Below are 22,326 nucleotides of genomic sequence, written 5' to 3' on the forward strand. Positions count from 1 at the left end.
GTTCTAACTAGGATTATATCAATAAAGTACTCACATTTCACGTATTTTTCTCGTAGTCATAATAAAACAAAATGTTTGGTTCCTTACCTACTATGGTTACATTTGTTCTTTCATATATTGCCAGGCTACTGGTGTGCAAACACAGATGTAAATATATACTGGCAGATGGGTGATTGTTTGAGTTCACACAATAGCACTGAGTCATCTGGACAGTTCCAGTCTGATCTTGCATGTATCCCATTGTAGACTGAATGATTTTATGTTCAAAAATGCAACCTCACAACAAACAGGGCTCAATTAACCACTTCCAATTTTCTCTTTATTTAAGCCTTTATCCATGCTTATGTTTTGCTGCACCACTGTATTTTAATCTGTTTTAGAATTCTTGGATAACTCCTAGACAAACACCCCTCAGTTCACAAACACACATTTTACAAGTGCTGAAGGTATATACAAATTCTTTAGCTTAGGAAAGAGGTAATGATCCGCTCCTATGTTCCTGGTGACCTCAAAAGTCCCAGTGAAGTCACTGGGATTTTATCAGGCACAAGAAAATTCAGAGTAATGTTCAATATATGCTATAGAACCATTTGAACACTACATAGCTAGAGAATGAATGACTCAGCCCTTAGGATTCTGTGACTTAGCACAGGGATATCACCTTCATATATGTAGGGAGCGGGTGTGTAAATATATATTTTTTTCCTATATTTGTGTGTACATATGAATGATAAAAATAGTTAATGTTCCATAATATAAAGTTGCATTGAGCTTTCCAGTGAAACCCTGATTTGGCCACAGCTCTACATTCCTCAAAGAAAATCCTTTTGTTGTTTGAACTTGTTCATTAATGATTTGATAAGGTTTGGGATCTATGCCCAGATGCTAAAGAAGAATGGCACCTCCGTTCTAAAGCAGTGTGCGAGCTGGGCATCCAGGCTCTCATGAATTGCTTAAGTTCCAAAGAAATGTTATAGTTGTGCCACGAAACTGAAGAGGTGTAGGAAAAGCACCACAGTTCTAAAGTAGCATGGAGCTGTGCACCAGTATTCTGAAGAAGGTGTCAGAAACACACACCATTCTAAAGGAGTGTGGGTGCTGAGCATCCAAGTTCCCAAGAAGCACAACAGTTGTGCCAAGGGTCTGAAGAAGTGTGGGAAATATACATAGTTTTAAAGTGGCATGAGAGCTGGGTTCAAGTTTTCAAAGAAGTATGGGAACTGAATGGGAATTCCAAAGAATCCTAGTATCTGGATCCCATAGTTCCAAAGAAGAGGGATAGCTGCCCCAAATCTCTGACAAGCACAAGAAATATGCCAAGGTGACGTACACATCTCCGCTCACATCCTGGGTCAATGCCTTCACTACAATGGAACAGCTAACTCTTACATGTCCTTCTGTGGAACTCATCTAGCCTGCAAGGAATCTGGAAGGTATTATAATATCCACCTTCTAGCCCTGCCTAGCCTAAGTGAGTTTTGAAGCCACTAGATTAATTGAGCCTGGAGCAAGAACTCTCCTCTGCCCCAATCCTCAAAACACCAGGATAATCATATCACCCAATGAATCTGAACTAATGTAATAATTACAAATGAGATTCTAAGCCTTGCAAGGATACCTCAAAGTCCTTAGTAAAACATACTGGATGTTAGGGACACTTTGTCTCCATAGACTTAATGAAGTATGCAGACTTCTTAAAGTCCATAGCAAAGCAGTCAGAAAGAAAAGTTTTTAAAAGTCTACAGGTGTCAATTTGAAGAAATTCTAGTGCCATTCTAGCATGTAAAACACCATAAATCTAGGATATAATGTCATTTATATCCTGTAATTAGTCAAAAATATATATAGATACATTGAGGTACCAGAATTTTTTTCTTGATAACTTTATCAAAACACTAAAGCAATCTCTAATGCTTAAAGTCGTTAGTCGTTATAGTCTAGAGTTAGATTTTTGGAAGTATCAATAACCTTATAGGGAAAAAATACACACAAGAACATTGTCATTTTAACAACCAAACATTAGAAAGGCAGGAACCGCAAATTCAGTTCAGAATTTGTTAGTATAAAAACACCCAGTTAAGTTACTCCAGACAACCTTATCTCATTTTTACTAGCATCTTGGAGGGCGGGGAGGATTAGAGCAAGGGTAATTTTTAAAATGATTAATTTTTTTATTAAATTTAATATTTGACTTTTTTTGTTACTTTTAAGTTACTGTGTCTTAGGGGAGGTGTTGGTTTTTTTGTTAACCTTTACTCCATCTTCAAGTACGTGTGTGTGTGTGTGTGTGTGTGTGTATACACAGAGAGAGAGAGAGACCAGTACTTTTAATATATATAAAATATATTTACAATACAATATGTGCAGAAGAGTTCAAGTTTAAATGCAAGTTTTGTTCAATAAAACATATTAGCTTGTTCATATGTTGGATTGTGTTGTAAATTCTATGTGGTATTAGAAGATCAAACTTTTACATAATCCAGCTATCCTATTTAGGAAAGCACCTGCTGACTGCAGTGTTAATCTGCATGAGTGAGGATTGCAGCCTCAAGCCTTTGTTTACTTTCACTCTCCAGTTCCTCAGTTCTCTGTGAGGAGCTTGTCACTCACATCTTATATACCTCAAAATTGCTAAGCGTTTCCACAGCCCATTGAAGTCAATGGGAATCTTTCCCTTGAGTCCAGGAAGCTTTGAATCAGGCCTAAAGCTTCTATTGAGTTCCTAGAAGTAGAACTACAGGTAAATATTGATATTTTAACACAGTAGCTTTTATCACTACACAAAAGATGTTTTGACTGATACATACTTTGGGTTTTATGCAGGTTCAATGGGAGTAGATCACATTGGGTTTTGAGGTTTTGTAAAATCTATTGCAGTATATATTTCCATGTTGATATTTATCACAGGCTATAATGTTCTGTGATGACCTTTATCACAGTATGTGTTTCTGTAGTGGCAGCTGTGACAATAAGTATATGTTCAAACTGGTTAAAAGGATATATAGAGTTTTTTAGCCAACCTTTAATTCCACTATGGAATTCACCTCTACAGAATATTATTGTGGCAAATAATTCCTTACAGCTGAGCCAAATCTGAAATAGTAAATTTGAATTTGGTTGAAGGTTGGCAATTTCGGATTAAGCTAAGAATTCATGAACTCAAAAAACCCAAAGAACTTCTTTGCCTGTATAGCTTGTATTAAAGATATACAAGGGAATTTTATCAGCCCAGTTAAGTACCAGACACCCTTTTTGCAGCCCCAATTTGCACCCACAGAATGAATTGCTGGCGCAAGAACTTGTGTCATTAACTACCTGACTTGCCCCCTTCTGAAAAGGTACCTCACGGTTGAAGTATGGGTTGAATAAATTCAGAGAAGAGAAAAATGAAATTTTGTAAAATGTTGCAGAATTTTATTTGCAGTGAAATGATGTGCCCTGATTCACCCCTATAATTCACAGTATTGCCAACCCCAAATGTTCAAAAATCATGAGGCAGGCTCACCAATAATCATGAGATTATGTAAAAATAATAGATTTGGTGTTCTTTTTATTTGCCTTCTGCTTTTTGAACCTTTAGGCTGCACAGGGGTCACATTTTTTTGAAGCTTTCTCCACTGCCACAAGGGCTAGAAACTTACTTTTTTCTTTAAGAATGAAGGCTGAAATCATCACATATCCACTTGACTCCAGGAGCTGGGCTTTAAGGAAAACAATAAATATCATGAGACTCATGACAAAATCGTGAGAATTGGCAACACTGCTTACATTTCTGTTTAAAGGCTAGTTACTTTCCAGAAGGCTCTTAAACACAACACTATAGTGATTGATATGCAGTTCTCACAGGAGAATATTTAAAACCAAACACTTTAAAGTTGAGAAACAAATTGAGACTTCTGAAGTATATCACGACCACTGCAGGCAGGAAAGGAAAACAAACCGGCACAGGAGCTCTGGGCAGCTCTTCCTCTTGAAAATAGTTGGAGGGTCAAATCTTCCAGTCCTTAAACAGGTAAAACTCCTACTGTCATCAGTGCCTCAACTCATAGATATTAACATGTGCTCAATAACTATACACTTAAATATCTGAGCCATCTTATCCAGGGCTACACATTTTATACACATTGGTTCAGGGACTATGTTTTCTGACATATTCTGAACAGTGCTGAGCACATAGATGGTGCCCAGTGAATAATACAAATCATGACAATAATCATTGACTTTATGGACTCTATGGATGCAATTTCTGTTCTTTGCTCTGGAATTGGCCTGAATACAGCTGAAACCCTAAGAAATTGAGACATAAATACATCTGATACTTCTACAACACTTTCTCACTCCTGCCTTTACTCAAACTCAAAAAAAAACTCAAAACAAAATGGTGTTGAGTTAAAATGTAAAATTTCACAGCAGCCATTACTCTGCAACCCAGCGTATGGCAGGACTTGCCACTCCTTGGGGGTTTAGTGATCTCCTCTCATCTGACTCTCGTACTCTCTCTTTCTTCATCCTTCCTGACCTCTATGCTGCTTTTCATGGTGTCAGCCATGACATCCTTCCCAACCGCCTTGGGACTGTTTGGTGGAGTCTCAGAGAGCTGCCCTTCTTGGTTTTGCTCCCATCTGTGAGTCCTTTTCCCCCCCCCCCCCCAGCAGAGAAAGGGGCTGGTTCAGTGGATGGGAAGCTAGCCCTGAGATACCTGGGTTCTACTCCCACCATGGACTTCCTTTATGACCTCAGGCCAGTGCCTTAGGGACAGAGTTTCAAGGTTTTTAGGCACCCAAAGATGCAATTAGGCATCTAGTTGGGTTTACAAAGCACCTCACCTTCTAGGCACTTTTGAAAGTCTCACTAGATGCCTAAATACCTTTGAAAATCTGGCCTCTAGTTTCTCTGTGCCCAGTGCCTCATCTGTACAATGAGGATAACAACACTGCTCTACCTCACAGAGGGGCTGTGAAGATAAATAGGTTAGACATTGTGAGGCGCTCAAATACTATGGTGATGTGGCCACATAAGTACCACAGGTAGAGTGGGAACTTTATCTATACCACTGCTATCCCTTCCCTTGGTTTTGGCCCCTTCTTTTCACCTATCCCCGTGACAGCTCCCTCTTTTCTGAATGTAACTTGGGCTGTATTTCTTCTGAGCCCTGGTCTACACTAGGCTTTTATGTCGAATTTAGCGCCGTTATATCGAATTAACCCTGCACCCGTCCACACCACGAAGCTATTTAGTTCGACATAGAGCTCTCTTTAAATCGATTTCTGTAAACCTCCCCAACGAGAGGAGTAGCACTAAATTCGACATGGCCATGTCGAATTAGGCTAGGTGTGGATGGAATTCGACGGTAATAGCTCCGGGAGCTATCCCACAGTGCACCACTCTGTTGACGCTCTGGACAGCAGTCCGAGCTCGGATGCTCTGACCAGCCACACCCCGGGAAAATTTGAATTCCTTTTCCTGTCTGGGCAGTTTGAATCGCAGTTTCTGTTTTGACACCGTGGCGAGCTCAGCAGCAGTGGCAACGATGCAGAGCTCTCCAGCAGAGATGGCCGTGCAATCTCAGACTAGAAAGAGGGCCCCAGCATGGACTGATCGGGAAGTCTTGGATCTCATCGCTGTGTGGGGAGATGAGTCCGTGCTTTCCGAGCTGCGCTCCAAAAGACGGAATGCAAAGACCTATGAGAAGATCTCTAAAGCCATGGCAGAGAGAGGATACAGCCGGGATGCAACGCGTGAAAATCAAGGAGCTGAGACAAGGCTACCAGAAGACCAAAGAGGCAAACGGACGCTCCGGATCCCAGCCCCACACATCCCGTTTCTACGAGGCACTGCATTCCATCCTAGGTGCGGCCGCCACCACTACCCCACCCCTGACCGTGGACTCTGAGGATGGGATATTGTCCGCGGCCGGTTCCTCAGCGGACGGGGAAGAGGAGGAAGGAGATGAGGAGAACGAGGCAGTCGACAGCGCTTACAACGCTGATTTGCCCGACAGCCAGGAGCTCTTCATCACCCTCACAGAGATCCCCTACCAACCCTCCCCAGCCGTTATCCCAGACACAGATTCAGGGGAAGGATCAAGCAGTAAGTGTTTTAAATATCTAAACATTTATTTATAACATAACTGGCATATTTAAAATATTAACAATAGGTAAAGTGCTTTAAAACATGTAAACATTTATTTACAACAAAACAGGAAGATTTAAAATATTAACAGTGGGTAAAGTGCTTCAAAACATGTAAACAGGAAAGTCCAACAAAACGGGAATCTGTGCAAAGTGTATCATGATTAGTCTGTCTTTGGGCGCTTCAATATATAGTCTATTTTCAAAAAATTTCACAATGTCCGCTTCATGATTATACTGCCCAAAACGCTGCACTCTTTTGTCCCTCCAAGGGCACCTAACCCAAAAACTGGTCAATGTATCCGGGGATAGAGGCGACATCCTCCGGGGAGAACTCCTCATAGGTCTCCTGCAGGTGTTTTTCAAGCCTCATGAGCAGGTTCCTGGGCAGGGAGAGCTTGTTAGGCCCCCCATGGTATGAGACGTTTCCCTGCCACAACGCCAGCAGGTACTCGGGGATCATGGCCTTGCAGAGCATTGCAGCAAATGGCCCCGGTTTCTGCAGGCTGTCACGAAGCATCCGCTCCTTCTGGCTCTCCGAGACCTTCAGGAGGGTGATGTCTGGCATGACTCCCTGCTGTGAATTAGGTAGGGGAAAGTTAGTATTGGGACTGCTTGCCCATCCCTTTACAGAACTGCAACCGCCGGTTTACAGCCACGCGGTTTACAGCCGCGAGGGGGTGGGACAGGGCCAGAGTTCATGCTTGCAGGATTGCTGCCAGCAGAGACTCGCATTGCTTTCTATGCGAAAGGAGGCCAGTGCCACTCTTAAAGTTTTAAGCAGCCACAAGTGTACGGCTTACCATGTTTGACAGCTAGACAAAGTCCGGTGTCCTGCCCTGCTCCTCAGCTCGCCACAGCAAGACCGCAGGCACTGTAGGCGAGGGCCGAAAATTCGACCTTGTCCTCAGTGCGCGTGTGATAGGTGCTCTGCATGGTCTTGTTGAAAGACTATGTTCTCTGTTCACAGATACATTGATCTGTCTCAGGAATTCACTCCCTTTTTCCAATTCCCACAGCCACATCTGCCCAGAGGCTAGCGCACATTAGGAGGAGGAAGAAGAGGACACGGGAAGACATGTTTGCTGAACTAATGGGATGCTCCCGAGCACAGGCAGCCCAGCAGACACAGTGGAGGGAGAACTTGTCCCAAATGCACCGGGCAAACATGGAACGGGAGGAGAGGTGGCGACAGGAGGACTGGCAGGCTACTCAAACGCTGCTTGGACTAATGAGGGAGCAAACGGACACGCTCCGCCGCCTTGTGGATGTTCTGCAGGACCGGAGGCAGGAGGAGAGAGCCCCGCTGCAGTCTCTCTCTAACTGCCCTGCCCCGCCACCAAGTCCCATACCCCCCTCACCCAAAGTCCAAACACGGAGGGGCGGAAGGGGCCGTGAAAAATTTCACTCCACCCCTGCGGACTGCTCTACCACTAGAAGGCTCTCATTCCCCAAAATTTGAAAAGTCCTTTCCTACCCGCCTCACACAAGACCCCGTCCAAGTTTCACCCCCCCGTTCCATGTGCGGTTGTTAATAAAAAATACGTTTTTGTTCATTATTGTTTCCATCCTCTTCTTTTAGATGAGAGTCTGTCTGAAGGGGGGGGAAGGGGCTTGGTAATTGGACAGGACAGTCACCTTTAGCAGGGGGCAGGTCCAGCAGCAGGGCACATATACAGTGCAGTGACTAGTTATCCTGGTCAGTCTGGGAAGTGGTTTTCATGTTCTGTGTGGTGGGGGGGGGTGTTGCTCTGTGACTTGGTGGCGGGGGAGGGCAGTTACAGATCTTATGCAGCGGTCCTTACCCTGGATCACAGAGCCGCGCAGCAGGGGATCTGTAACCCTCCTCCCCCTGCAAGACAGTCACATAGCCGACACATACACGCAGTCCCGGCCAGGAGGGCTGGCAGGCTCCGTTGAAACAACCAGTCCACCACCGCGGAGCCTGTCATTCCTGGAGTTTAGAAGCATCATTTGCATCACAACACTAAACCCGCCCCCCGCCACAGTCTGCGTCCCAGGTTTAAAACATTCCCGCGAAAACAGTAATAAAGACAACGGTGTCCATTAACAAAACAGAACAGATTTTATTTTTTGGGAATGGGGTGAAGGGGGTATGTAACTGGAGAGGATAGTCGACGGCAACTGGGTAAAGAAACGGGGGCAAGTTCAGCTTCTGTGTCCACAAACTTAAAAGTCACTGGGTACCCTGCTCAGCCTTGAAACTGGCTTTCAAAGCCTCCCGGATGCACAGCGCGTCCCGCTGGGCTCTTCTAATCGCCCGGCTGTCTGGCTGGGCGTAATCAGCAGCCAGGCTATTTGCCTCAACCTCCCACCCCGCCATAAAGGTCTCCCCCTTGCTCTCACAGAGATTGTGGAGCACACAGCAAGCTGCAATAACGATGGGGATATTGGTTTCGCTGAGATCACAGCGAGTCAGTAAGCTTCTCCATCTCCCCTTGAGACGGCCAAAAGCACACTCCACCACCATTCTGCACTTGCTCAGCCGGTAGTTGAAGAGTTCTTGTGCAGTGTCCAGGGCCCCAGTATAGGGCTTCATGAGCCAGGGCATTAGCGGGTAGGCTGGGTCCCCGAGGATCACTGTAGGCATCTCCACATCCCCAACAGTTATCTTGTGGTCCGGGAAGTAAATACCTTCCTGCAGCCGTCTAAACAGACCAGAGTTCCTGAACACGCGAGCGTCATGAACCTTGCCCGGCCATCCGACGTAGATGTTTGTAAACCGTCCCTGATGGTCCACCAGTGCTTGCAGCACCATTGAAAAGTAGCCCTTTCTATTGATGTACTGGCTGGCCTGGTGGCCCGGTCCCAGGATAGGGATGTGAGTCCCATCTATAGCCCCACCGCAGTTTGGGAATCCCATCGCAGCGAAGCCATCTATGATGGCCTGCGCGTTTCCCAGGGTCACTACCTTTGACAGCAGTACCTTGACGATTGCCTTGGCTACTTGCAGGACAACAACCCCCACAGTAGATTTGCCCACGCCAAAGTGGTTCGCGACTGACCGGTAGCTGTCCGGTGTTGCAAGCTTCCAGAGGGCTATGGCCACTCGGTTCTGGACAGTCAGGGCTGCTCGCATGCGGGTGTCCTTGCGCTTCAGGGCAGGGGACAGCAACTCACAAAGTTCGAGGAAAGTCCCCTTCCGCATGCGAAAGTTTCGCAGCCACTGGGATTCATCCCAGACCTGAAGCACTATGCGGTCCCACCAGTCCGTGCTTGTTTCCCGGGCCCAGAATCGCCGTTCAACAAAATCCACATGCCCCATTGCCACAGTGATGTCCTGGGCGCTGGGGCTCGTGGTTTCTGACAGCTCTGTGCTACTCTCCGACTTCAGGCCCTCACGGCGGTGCCGTAGCCTCCTCGCCTGATTTCTCTGCATCTGCCTCAGGGAAAGGTGTATGATAAGCTGCGAGGTGTTGAGAACGGCCACAACTGCAGCGATGGTCGCAGCGGGATCCATGATCGCAGTGCTGTGGCGTCCGCGCTGTCACTGATCAAAAAGTGCGCGAACTGATTTCCCGCCGGCGCTTTCAGGGAGGGAGGGAGGGAGGGCGGTAGTGACTGACGGATGACGACAGTTACCCAAAAGCACCCTCGCCACATTTTTTTACCCAGAAGGCATTGGCGGATCGACCCAGAATTCCAATGGGCGGCGGGGACTGCGGGAACTGTGGGATAGCTGCCCACAGTGCACTGCTTCCAATGTCGACGCTTTCCCTGGTAGTGTGGACTGACAAAGTCGAATTACTGTCCTTAGTGTAGACACATACGTTCGACTTTCTAATATCGATTGCACATATTCGATTTAACTAAAATCGAACTACTCTCGTAGTGTAGACATACCCTGAGTCTCCTGTGTTCTGTCTTCAACACTGCCCCCCCCAAGCCCCTTGCAAAGGGGTTCCTGTTTTATAGGCTCATATAAGGGCTTCCAGATGCTTAATTTAATTACCAGCTCTTTCTTATCTTAATCACCCTGCCTCTTTTTGTAAACAAAATATGGACTCCCTGCCCCAGGGGCACAAGCTGGGAGCAGCACCTCTCCTCTGCAGAACTCACATTTCACACTCAGGCTGTGCTGCAGTTAAGAGCTCTGCCTGGGGCTAGGATGTGCACTGCAAGCAGAGCTCCTGTACGAAAATGCTCCCCCAAAATGATGGCCTTGCCTTTTAGGTAAAAAATGTGGAGTCCCTTGTAACCAACATAGGGGGGAAAAAATCTACTGTACAATGGGAAAATGGCATGCAACATCCACTCTGCTGCAAATGTGCAGAATAATTTTATTTTTAACTAAAATGTATTCAAGTCCCTATGGGGCTGAGAAGAGACCATTAGAAAACACATCCTGAGTTTTAATAAGCACTGTAGAAAGCAATTTAAGTAATTATCCAGAAGGGAGCTGGAAAGAGCTGAGGGCACAGTCAGGGTAGCAGGAGGTAAGGCTGAGAGGGGAGGAACAACAAAGGGTGGGAACAGAGAAGGAAGGCGGGGCAGAGAAAGGCAAGAACTGGTTATGTTTCAGATGGGGTACATTGGGAGGGACTAAGACTGGGATGAAAGTGTTTAGACCAACCTGTTCCTTTTTCTTTTAGACACTGACAGTGCATTTCATGGGGTGGAATTTCTGCCAGAAGATCTTGGTGAGGCTCTGAATAAGACTGCAATGAGAGTGAATGAGAAATATTCCTCTCTACCTGCTGAGGAGAAGGGGATTCATATTATCAACATCCGAGCTATTGAAGACATCGGATACATCCAGCGTGAAAGTACAGTGAGTAGAGCAGTTATTAGATGGTACTTATCTTCTGGGGTTTTGTACCCTGACTCATCGCCCTGGAATCCGAGTGCTTTTATTCTCAGCACCATCACCCCGCTGCAAAAATATATAAATGTTAAAAATATATGTTTGGGGATTTGGATAGTGTGAGTTCTGCACTATTCCTTGTCAGATGTGAACAGTTACCAGCAACCACAATACAGGCAACTTTAAAGGGTTTGTGTTGACTCATATATAGGAGGAAGGGAGTGGAAGAGATTGAGGGATCCTAATTTGAGCTAAATCATATAAAGGGCTGCTTATTACCAGATTAAACAAACCAGCAAACGAGGCAATGGCAGCTTTTTGAATCTGTGTGGCTGTATTGAAGAGAACCCTTAAATGTCTAAAAATATGCACCCAAAAGCTACACATCTGCTTGCATTGATAATGTTACACCAATAACTTGCAGTATAGATTCCTGTTGTCTGAATGGATTTTCACTGTTGTTTGTTATGCCTTCATTAAATTTTTTAATTAGAATGTTTGTACCTTAAATACCCCTGGAGTAATCTCTAAATGTTGTAATGTAGATGCCCAGGTGGTTAGGAATCAGTAATGTCAAATACATGTAAAAGGTCAGAATGTGTATAGGTGTGTTGATACCACTGCTATCCCGCTGATCAATGTTGTCTCATTGTTTCCTTGAATTCCCTTGTCCGTCTGTATCCATCTGTTATCTCTTGTCTTATACTTAGATTTTAAACTCTTTTTTGCAGGATTTTTTTTTTTTTTTTTTTTTTTTTTCCTATTTGTACAGCATGTAGTACAATGGGGTCCTGGTCCATGATTAGGGTTTCTAGGCACTATGGTTATACAAATTAATAATAATAGATGAGGGAATAGAGGTTAAGAAGGGCTGAAACAACAATGTTAAATGATCAAGGCAATTGTAGTAGAAATAGAATATTATCTTCCACAATGGAGAAAGAATACTTAATTGGAATTGACTTGGGAGTGAAGAATAGCGCATGAACAGCCTCCTAAGTGTGGGGATTTAAAACTAAAATGTCCCTTTAGTGGTTTTACCTTTAGATTGAGCAGTTTGATCCTCATTTGGTGTAAATCTACATAGGTCTGCTTATTTCAATTTAGCTACACTGATTTATATCCGATGAGGATATGGCCTACCAATATCTTCTCAACTTTAACTCCAGGTTAATGCAGTTATTGGTTTGGGAATTTCCTTAGCATTTTAATAGCATTATAGCAAGAAATTCCTGATATACTTGCCATGTGGAACTGTGTATTCTCCCCCAAGTACATAAATGATATTATATTATAGATTACAGGAGTGTAGCTGCTTGGTTAATAGAACGGCACCAATATTTCTTCCAAGCTGTACTTGCAAGCTTCTTAAAATCTTTCCACCTTGCCAGTTCAGATGTGGACTTCATGATATCCTCATACTGTAGAAATTGTATTGAGGCCAAGACTATGGACTTCTTAAAGTCCTTAACCGATCAGGTTTTACCACAGTTTAAGTAGGACTCGGGGGTGGGGCGGGGCAGGGGGAGGGGGGAAGGAAGGGAGGGAGAGGGGATACAGAGCTGAGAATCTCAATGTCTCTGATATATTAACCCAGACTTGTGTTTGAGCTGTGGGGTGGGAGGTGTTTGTCTCTGTGTTTCCCTGTCCCAGTGATTTTAACAAGTTCTAAGATCAATTAGATTCTGTGTTGGGCTTAGAAAATGAAATGAGCACATGAGCTGCTTAAATACTTGGTTGAATCCTTTCAGTGCTTATAATCTCCATAGAAGATCATGTGGGAATGAAAGCTGTACAAATGTGAGTCCATTTGGGACCGAGAGAGGAAGGAGCCATATTTTTTTGTACCCTAGAGCATTGGCACATTTCCCTGCTTTTTTGGATCCTCAGTACAGTTCCCATTCTGTTTCTGACTCTTGGTGCTGTTCCCATGCTTTTTTGGAGCACTGGTGCAGTTCTTAAACCTTAGCAAATCACTTGTGAATGACTCTAAAATTAAACCATCTGTACTGTCCAATCCAAACATATGCACTAGAGCTCACCAAACACTCTGGAATAAAACACATTTTAAGTAAGTTGACCATGCTGCTTGGGGGAAATAACATGACAAAAACCATTACAACATTCCTTCCCCTCCACCCCCCAAAGTGAACAACATCTGTTTTTATTAAGGTGAAAATTTCCATTAGAATTATTCTCTAAAGTGTGTGTGTGTGTGTGTGTGTGAGTGTGAGGGAGGGAGGGAGAGAGGCAACCTTAACTATGGAAAGACTCCAATCTCTCAAGATTTAAAAACAAACATTTGAAATACAAATGGAGTTTGCAAAGGAAGAGCCCAATTGAGAGAAGTGCTACTGGTCCTCATCATCCACTGGGCCAGATTCTTTAATGCAATCTGTCCCCTTTCTGCTGGCTAAAAGGGACCAGAAAGCAAATAATCTTCTATGCCATCCTTTGCCACCCCTACTTGTTCTGGGGGTAGGGAAAGGTGTGGCCACAGTGCACTGCTCTCTGATGATCTCCAGATAATAGGTGGCCCATTGAGTGTGGGCCATAAACAACTGGCACACTTGTTCTAATCTGCTGGAACCATCTGCTTGATCCCATGCAGAACTGGCTACAGAACCTGGGAGCTGAAAAATGGCTTCTTTGTGACTTCCACAGTCTAGCCCATTTATTTCAATAAGAATTGAAGACACTCGGCACTTTTCAGAATTGGCCCACTGATAGTTACTGTGCACCCCAGAAAGTCCCATTCACTTTGTGGGAATAGTAGGTGCTCATAGGATCAGGCCCTAACTTTTACCTTTTAGACCAGACTCCATTTTATTGAGGAATTCATCATTTGACCCCAAGTTTTCAAAATTAAATGAGACAGTGATCTTGATGGAATCCTCAGAGTTCCCAGGCCTTTTGAGAGTGGCTGTTGCACTTAAGAGGTTTAACTGCATGAAGACTGAAGTATTTTGTATCCCAGAATATTTTTCTGTCACAAAATCTGCACATTTTTTAATTGCCCCCTGAAAACCGAATGTCCGAATGGTGTTCTTGCAGGGGGATGCTGAGGAGAGGAGTGATCCCATCTGGGCTCTTCCCTCATCAACAAATGAACAATGAGTAAATTATATCTTGTTACCGTTAGCTATGTTATTACTATGCTTGTAAACCAAGAGAGACTTTTGTTTGGTCACCCCAGCCTGGCTCCCTATTTAAAGTATTTATCGGCTCCCTTCCAACTCGGGCAGATTGGGAATTGCTGGCCAAAGTCAGAATATTGCCTGAGTGTAAATGACTTCAGAATTTGGCCTAATAATAGGCAAAAATCTTGGGCCCAGTTTGTCCCCTGAAGGCACTGGCTTACATTAGAGAAAGTATGGAACTGCCCTATCCCAGGAGGAGTTCTAAGACAGCAGGTTCCTGCAGGTTTGAAGGACAGTAGGTTGATACTGCAGAAAGAGATGTACTTGGGCCACATTCAACAAGACCCAAGAAGCCCTAAATATGTGGAAGGTGCTTCTGGTGCAGGATCAGAGGAAGCGGGGACGAAGCCTCTTTAAATCAGCCTACCCATTCCAATAAAAACTGACCTTTTAGCAGAATTTACGTATTTTTCATGCATCCTGAAGGATTTTGTTTTAATCTGGTCCTAAGAACTTAATATTGAGTCTATTGTAGGCTGTAATTAATTGCACTCTGAATGTTATGAGCAGGGTCAAACCTTGTAATACTTTGAATTAAAACCTCACCATATGGTATGACCACATCCTTCAATTAACATAACTGTAAAGATAAGCCCCTCACCTAAGACAAAAGGCATATGTGAACCCACCTAGGAGCTTTTGCTGAGTGTTGTTTTAGGTCTGGTGTGGGTGGAAGGAAGGAGAGAAGGCTGAACAGACCGAAACAGGGAGAGACAGAAGCCTGGTCTACACTTAAAGTTAGGTCAACATAGCGGAGCGCTTAGGTATCCTGACCTAATCCCTGGTGTAGACACAGCTAGGTCAGTGGAAGAATGCTTCCCATCACTGTTGACTCCACTACACTACAGCAGTATGGTGGCACAGCAATGGTGATGTAGCTATGCAACTGTAGCATCTATAATGTAGAAATGGCCTAACAGACAGAGAGAGAGCCAAAAGGAGCAGCTCAAAGCAGGGTGTCTGACCCTGGAAGGAGTTTTTCAGTCAGGGATGCAGGCTGAAAAGAGTGTTTTTGATGTTTATGAGCAAAAGAAACTGTTTCCTGCTATTTGATTCCTTTTGCATTTAGAGACACTGGACTATGCACATTTTTTGTAAATAAACAAAACTGCATCAAAGAAATATCTGTTACCAATTTCTGCTCCCAACTGGGACATCCCAGGGCCCCAAACTTTGACTAGCCACTCAGGTCAAAAATGGTAACAATATGTAGCTCTCTTCATTTGAGGATGGCCTCTTTGTGAACACAATTTTGTTTCCCCCAAATGCTTGCATCCACTGTTTTATGTACCAAACAAACTGCAGATGCACATATTGCAGTTGGACATTGAACTTTTTGATTTGCAACTGATGGCCAATTGCTTCCATTTGCACCAGCAATTTATTACAGAGGAACGTATTTCTTGCCTTAAAATTCTGCCTGCTAAATTAAAAGCCATAAAATGAACAAGAGCCCCTGAACCTTTGTAGTGTAACTGCTGCCATTAGTATTTACTGTGAAAACAAGTAAAATCTATTAGCCAATTTCTCCCCTTGTAGTTATGTGTGCACATCCAAAGGCAGAATCTGGCATTGTGTGAGAAACGCAATGTATGAGAAAGGCGTATAAATAGTGTTATGTATTAATATTTTATTAATATTATTTTTTTTGTATTTACCCTGTTGAGTCTAGAATTAATAAAGAAATGATTGATATAGGGTTCTACTGGAGTTGCAGTTTCAAAAATGGAGTTTCTAGCATCTCGGAATACCAGTGTAAATAGGTTTTAATTTGCAGTGAATTATTCCAGTCTGGAGTACATCCCTTTGTTACCATCAAATTGCAAAGAGACATGGGCTGTACATGAGAAAAAAAATCAAACTAAGCAAGGACTGAACCCGGTTCCCTGTCTACTATCCACTTGCATTTTTGGCTCCAATACGTAGCCAGCTGGCTCCTGTTAGTCTCTAGCTAAGCTGATCTCTTTCTCAGATGATGCAAACTTGCAGCCATAGATAAGAGAAGTGAGAAATGTTTGCACATGAAATTAATCTGTTTATCAGAATTAAAACACAGATGTCTTTGGTGAAGGACAGATGATCTTACTGGAGATTAGCCTACAAAGGGGGAAAATCAAACCCACCAAGTAGCTCACTTATGAACTAGAGTGCTGGTAATTAGATTAAATCCCAGTCATTTTATCTATTTATTTCTGACCAATAAGACTCCAACTGGTCAATCAACAGAATTGCAGGTGTTAACTTGCAAAATCTTTGACTAAGTGGCACAGGAGGCAGTCCTCAAACTCTCATGTGTTTGAGATAAGATGTTCTCTGCTCTGTACAAGGAGAAACAATGTGAATGTGGTTTCTTTTAATGTTTGGTTTGTTTGGTGTCCTTGTCTGCAAGTGTACTAATTATTCTTCTTCCCTCCCCCATTGTTCACAGTTATTAAATTCGCTGTGTCAGGATCCAGATGCCAACTGCAAACATGGACTCTGTTTTAGAGATGGCAAGAGGAAAGTGGATTACATCTTGGTTTACCATTACAAGAAATCCTCAATCAGTAAGACTCTCACTAGACGAATTCATCACAATGATTCAAGTGCCCGAAGTATCAAACAGGATCATCAGCTTCCTGGGAAGGGCGGGCACCTTGACGTGGGAGAAAGTGAGCTTCACATGGACTATCACGAAGATGATAAGAGATTCCGCAGAGAGGAGTATGAAGGCAACCTCATGGAGGCTGGTCTGGAATTGGAAAGAGATGAAGATGTAAATAAACTTTTGAACTCTATCTTAATAAGATAAGTAAGGGCCAAATACTGAGAAATATCAAGCAGTTCCTGAGAACTTGAAACCCCTGTTGACTCTAGTGGGAGTTACAGATGCTCATGGCCTCTCAGTATTTGGCCTTTATTTTTTGTAGCACCCTCAACTCCCTTTCATACCAGTCATCTCAGCAACTCACCGGGTCAGCCCATAGTGTAGTCGATCTCCCAGTATATAAAAGTGAATGTTTAAAAAAGTTAAATTCATATTTTAATTTCTCAAGAAAAAAACATGCGATGCAGGCTTCTCATTGCATTTTCATCGTCCAGGAATTGAATTTATCTGAGCATTCAGTGAAGAATAAAACTGGAGCACTTCTAGAACTGTCTTATCTGACATTTTCCAGGCAGATACCCATATTTCTCTAGAAAAATCTGATACGAGTATACAAGTGTAATGTACTTCTAGATCTTAACTGCCTGAAGTCTGCACTAAACTAAGATAGGTATCAACAGCCCCAAAGAGCCTGATATGTCAGCTGAGAGCAGTAACAAATAAACCCTAATAGTTGTGAGAAGAGTACACTTTACCTCAATTTTTGTCTTCGCATAATAGGATATAACTTTTGCTTCTTCATAAATGTAATATAACACAAACTGATAGCACATTTTGAAACCACTGGGAAAATGTTACTCTATATGCTCAGTAGCAATATTCAGATTCTCTCAGCTATTCATATTGTATATAATGTCCATAGCATTAATCAACTTCATGGCCTAAACAAGCAAATATACTGTGAACACATTCAGGACAGTAGCATATATAGCTTCTCATGGTGTGGAGGGGCTGAATGGAATCCCCTTAGTTGTTCACACACTCTCCTCTCACTTACTCCACACAAGGCCCTCCATGCAGACACTACAGGTTTCTGTGGGTTGGGGTGGGAGGGTGACCAGACAGTGGCATGGAGAAGTCTTTATCTAGCATTGTCCCAAGACAAACCAGTTGAGAAATTCCCATGAAAATGAGTTCTGACCCTATTAATATTAAGCCCCACCATCCCGCAGGACCTGTCTCTTATTGTCTATGACACCCCTCCCCTCCCGCCCCTGAGAGATAGCGGGGGTGGGGGGGGAAGGAACAAGGTGGCAGAGAGGCATAGTTCCTGAGGGAGTCCTACTGCTGGGGAAAGAGAGAAGCCAGGGGAGTACCACAGAAGGGCCAGCCATCAGTGAATGCCCTGGACATCTTTGCAGATGGCCAGACGTGTGTAAGTTTTCTCAGCGGCTCTCAGGATATCCATATATTTTGGAGAGCCCTTTCTCCTACCCAAGGCCTGCAAATCCTGCCTTCTCTCCCTCAGGAACTCAGTATTTCCCTCTAATTGTACCCCTGTTATGGGTTTGTCCTAGCCATAGCTTTCTCCCCTCTGTTGGAGAGGAACTGAGGACAAAAATGGAGTGGAGGAGGAGAGAAGGTATAGAAGAGGTGACCAGTGTCAATTATTACAGTATTTAATACATCTCAGAGTTAGGCTTCTGAACATCATGGGCTTTTAAAACAGCAAAAACATTAATACAGACATGGGGGGGGGGGGAAATTGTCATGGAATTGCTAAAAGTGATCTTTAACTGATCTACATGGTACTCTTCTTAATTAGCCTCCTTGTTAAAATATGTAGAATTTTTTTTAAATCTGTAATTTAAGAGACTTTTTGAAAGTTCTTAAGATGGACCCACATCAAACCCTGAGATATGAACATCCCTGAACTTTTTGGACTGTTCAAAATCAAGATGTGAATTTGACCTAACCCTTAGATTGAACAACTTTCTATTGGTGTGTTTAAACTATTGACCTAGATCTGAAGTTTCTCATTTTAGGACTATCTCTTGAAAGTTCATGTTATGGCATCTCCTTTATTATAACAGAAGTCACTGACACTTTAATATTACAGCTAAAACTGAGCCTGAAAAAAAAACTCCAGCTTCAAACACCCCTTGAACTTTGGTCAATATCCAAACTGCATCTAAATTCTGTGGATTGGGCCCACCTGTAATTCCAATCTGTTTGAAAAAGAGCTATTTACACTGAAATTGTCACATTTCAGTTTAGCCTCCAAAGGAATGAAATCTGTTCATGGGGGCCTTGTGTAAATGGTCTAGATTAAGTGCGGATTTCAGATGTTATTTCATCCTTCCACTATAATTAGAGATCAGTGATGCTGTACATAACTCCTTTCACCTGCACAGCAAAAACAATGTATTCTATTAAAAGACTGTTTGACTATGTAAAATGATTGGGGGTGTTTGTGATCTGCTGCCAGTGTGATTAGCAGAGAGATAGCCATGGTCAGATTCATTTCAAAGGAAGCGACTCTGTTTTAATTAACTGATCCAGTCAATATGCCTGAGGTTGCAGAGGGAGAAGGTAAACATTTTGTAAGTTTTATTTACAAGATCTAAAAGCTGGGTCTTAAATCTGTGATCTGTGCATTAAAAAATCCTCAATATGTCCATTAAACATTCACGAATGTACAGATAGGACAAACCCTGGAAAAGTGAAATGAGTTTCCATTTCAGGTTCTATATTCCCGAATGTAAGTAACAAGAGCCTTCCATCTAATTTGCAAACTACCATAGTAGATTGGCAATCTCTTTGTGCCAAATCATGCAGATTAAAATAGTTTACACGGCAGGGTGTCCCCACCTATGACACATAATACTACTTTAAATAATGTTGAAGGTCTTTGAGTTCAAACTAGGACATCATGCATACCCGTCCTGAGGGACACTGTCCTCTCAATACAAGATATCAAAACAGAAAAGAAATGTACAGAGATGAGAGCCACAGGGATCTACATCAACTTTCATGTCCAAAGCTTGAGTGTAAGGCAAAAGGCTTGCAGCCACTTGCTTGATTCTGAAAGGCATTATTGGGAGAGCCATGAAGTCACACTGCAGATCTTTAATATTAGTAAAAGTGAGCATTTGTTAAAAGGAAGACCTATATTAAGTTGCTTAAACTCTCTTCTGTGAAGTTAACTCATAAATGTTTTTGAAGCTATGACACATCAGAGGATGGCAACTATTTATGTCCCCTGAGTAATGCATTTCCAGAAAGTAGGTGCAGAGTATTGCAGGCTGAAAACAAGCTTTTATACTTGCATAAGCAAGTACAGCAGCGAGAATGGAAAGATAAAGCCAGAAAGATTGAAGTCTTTTGCTGTTTAAAGCTATACCTCAGTTTAAATGGAATAGCCTGTTGGTCTGATGAATAAGAACCATTCACTCTAATTCTTTGAACTGGTAAGGGGAGAAAACGACTATCACAATATAATGTACATTTAAATACATGTGTATCCGACAAGGGCCTGAAGGATCGCAGGTGGCTGTAAGTGTTGGAAAATCTCTACCGCACATGGCTGAGGATGACAAGCACAGGAATCGGACAAGGCACTCTTCTTTTGCTCGTTGCACACCTTCCTAGGATTCCCCTTTTCAGTGGCATGATGGCATCTAGACAACATTCTATTTTGGGGGGAAGGAGGAGGAAGGCATTTTTTTCCTCATGCATATTTGAAGTTTCCAGCACTTCCACTGCACACGGGAACAAAAAGGCCCAATACTGTTATCTGTCATCTTTGTGAGTATATATACTTTCGAAAGCATGGAATCACCCCAGGTTCTTCCTTGCTGTCAGTGTTACAAGAGCGTGGTTATGCTTTTGAAGATTCCTGTTTTTCAAATACCTGTACTACTGGCTTTAAAATTCTCAGCAGACTTACTTGCCTTTGCACATAGATAACACAGCTGTTCATGTGAAAGCTCCTCCGTTTATGTGCAGGCCAGAGATGAGGCAAGTAGGTACTTCAACAAGGAAGTCAAATCTTCTCCGCAGCTTTTAGGTCACACACTACAAAAATATCTGAAGACCCAAATATTACTTGTAAACTTGGCTGCCAAAGGAAGGCAGAAAATAGATGGGAGCAATTCCTGTGGTCTGTATGTGTTAATGAGCTCCATGGCTTCCTCTTAATGCTAACTGCTGATTTTGAAGCCTAGCAGTGTGCCTCAAATCAAATGTCACCGGTCTGCTCTTGTGAAATGCATTGGCATGTCCTGTCTGTTCCACTTTGCAGTTACATACTGCACTCCATATATGCAGCTCAGAAGCTGCAAGCATGAACTCTCTCAGCAGCTGAATCACTACTGGGGGTAGTGAGGAACACGCCACTGAGAGCAAATGTGTTTTGTTAAAAATATGTTGTATAATAGAAAAGATGAATGAACCCCAACTCTGCACAATTCAGCAGGGACAGCCAAGCCCATCCCCTCTATGCTAGCATTTGGAGGGCCGGGGGCAGGATTGTTATAGGAACCATTACACCAACTCTTCACATAGTCAGCTATGCTGGCTTTAGGACCGCTACATCAGCCATACAGTACAAAGTGGCCCTAATGCAGGGAAGAATCCTGACCAATGTATGAAGAAATTGGATATTTTCCTATAAATCTTTCTGTAGTATTAATATAAAAGTTTACCATTTAAGCTCAGATGTATACAACAGCTCTGCAGATGACTCATTTTTGCTTCTTTCTTACAAGAAGACTGTCATTCTGAGCCTTAGAGGTTCTGAGCATATGCTGTGAGACGCTGCTGACTATCCTCAACTGCATTTACATAAATCCATTTAACACCTTGCACAAGATGCTCAAACCTCACAGGCTCAGGCCCTTTTGGATATGTCTACAACCCTCCCACCTCGCCGTGTCCTACAGCCCAGCCCAGCCCCCCCACGAGCCCAAACATGTACATCACAGTTAAACAGTCCCTTAGCCTGTGAGCCCTGAAAGCCCAAGTCAGTTGGCATGGGCCAGCTGTGAATTTTTAATTGCAGTGTAGACATACTCTTGTCTGATTCAAATGTGAATGACTGGGTATATTTTTCTTGTCCATAGCAAATACCTTTCATTTTCCAAACAACTCTTATTTTCTCACTTTAAAATAAGGTAATTTTTCTACCTTGGGATAATTATTTTGTTGGAGGACAATGATGTTTCATATTTGTGGTTTGAGCACCTTGTGGACAGTAAATCAGATGATTTATTCAATGATAATATTGTAGGTATTTAGAAGCAGTTGTTTCCCAGTTTTGTATTAAACAAACGAGATTTATAATGTTGTCTGTTGTGGACTACTTGATTCCTCAATGTGTATGAAACCGGAAAAAAAATAGCATCTTATTTTATTTCATCTGAATTATTGTCTCTCTTCCTTTTTTAGACTAAAATACATGGGGTTGGATTTGTAAAAATACATGCACCTTGGAATGTTTTGTGCCGGGAGGCAGAATTTCTGAAACTCAAGATGCCCACAAAAAAGGTTAGTGATCATTTTCTTTTTCTCCAAGAGTCACAC

At 43.0% G+C, this 22,326-nt stretch overlaps 1 protein-coding gene across 2 annotated transcripts in view; it reads left to right on the forward strand.

Annotated features, from left to right (window-relative positions):
- The window catches only part of ANO1 (anoctamin 1), a 125,053-nt gene that overhangs the window by 44,429 nt on the left and 58,298 nt on the right, over positions 1 to 22,326 (forward strand). For both annotated transcript variants that reach the window (XM_024218085.3, XM_024218087.3), the window contains exons 2-4: positions 10,745 to 10,923; positions 16,585 to 16,911; positions 22,192 to 22,290. In XM_024218085.3, the coding sequence (XP_024073853.2) occupies positions 10,745 to 10,923; positions 16,585 to 16,911; positions 22,192 to 22,290 (605 nt within the window). The remainder of the gene's footprint in view (positions 1 to 10,744; positions 10,924 to 16,584; positions 16,912 to 22,191; positions 22,291 to 22,326) is intronic.

This window comes from Terrapene carolina, unplaced genomic scaffold (genome assembly GCF_002925995.2).
Source record: "Terrapene carolina triunguis isolate 2854851 unplaced genomic scaffold, T_m_triunguis-2.0 Scaffold96, whole genome shotgun sequence".
NCBI lineage: Eukaryota > Metazoa > Chordata > Testudines > Emydidae > Terrapene > Terrapene triunguis.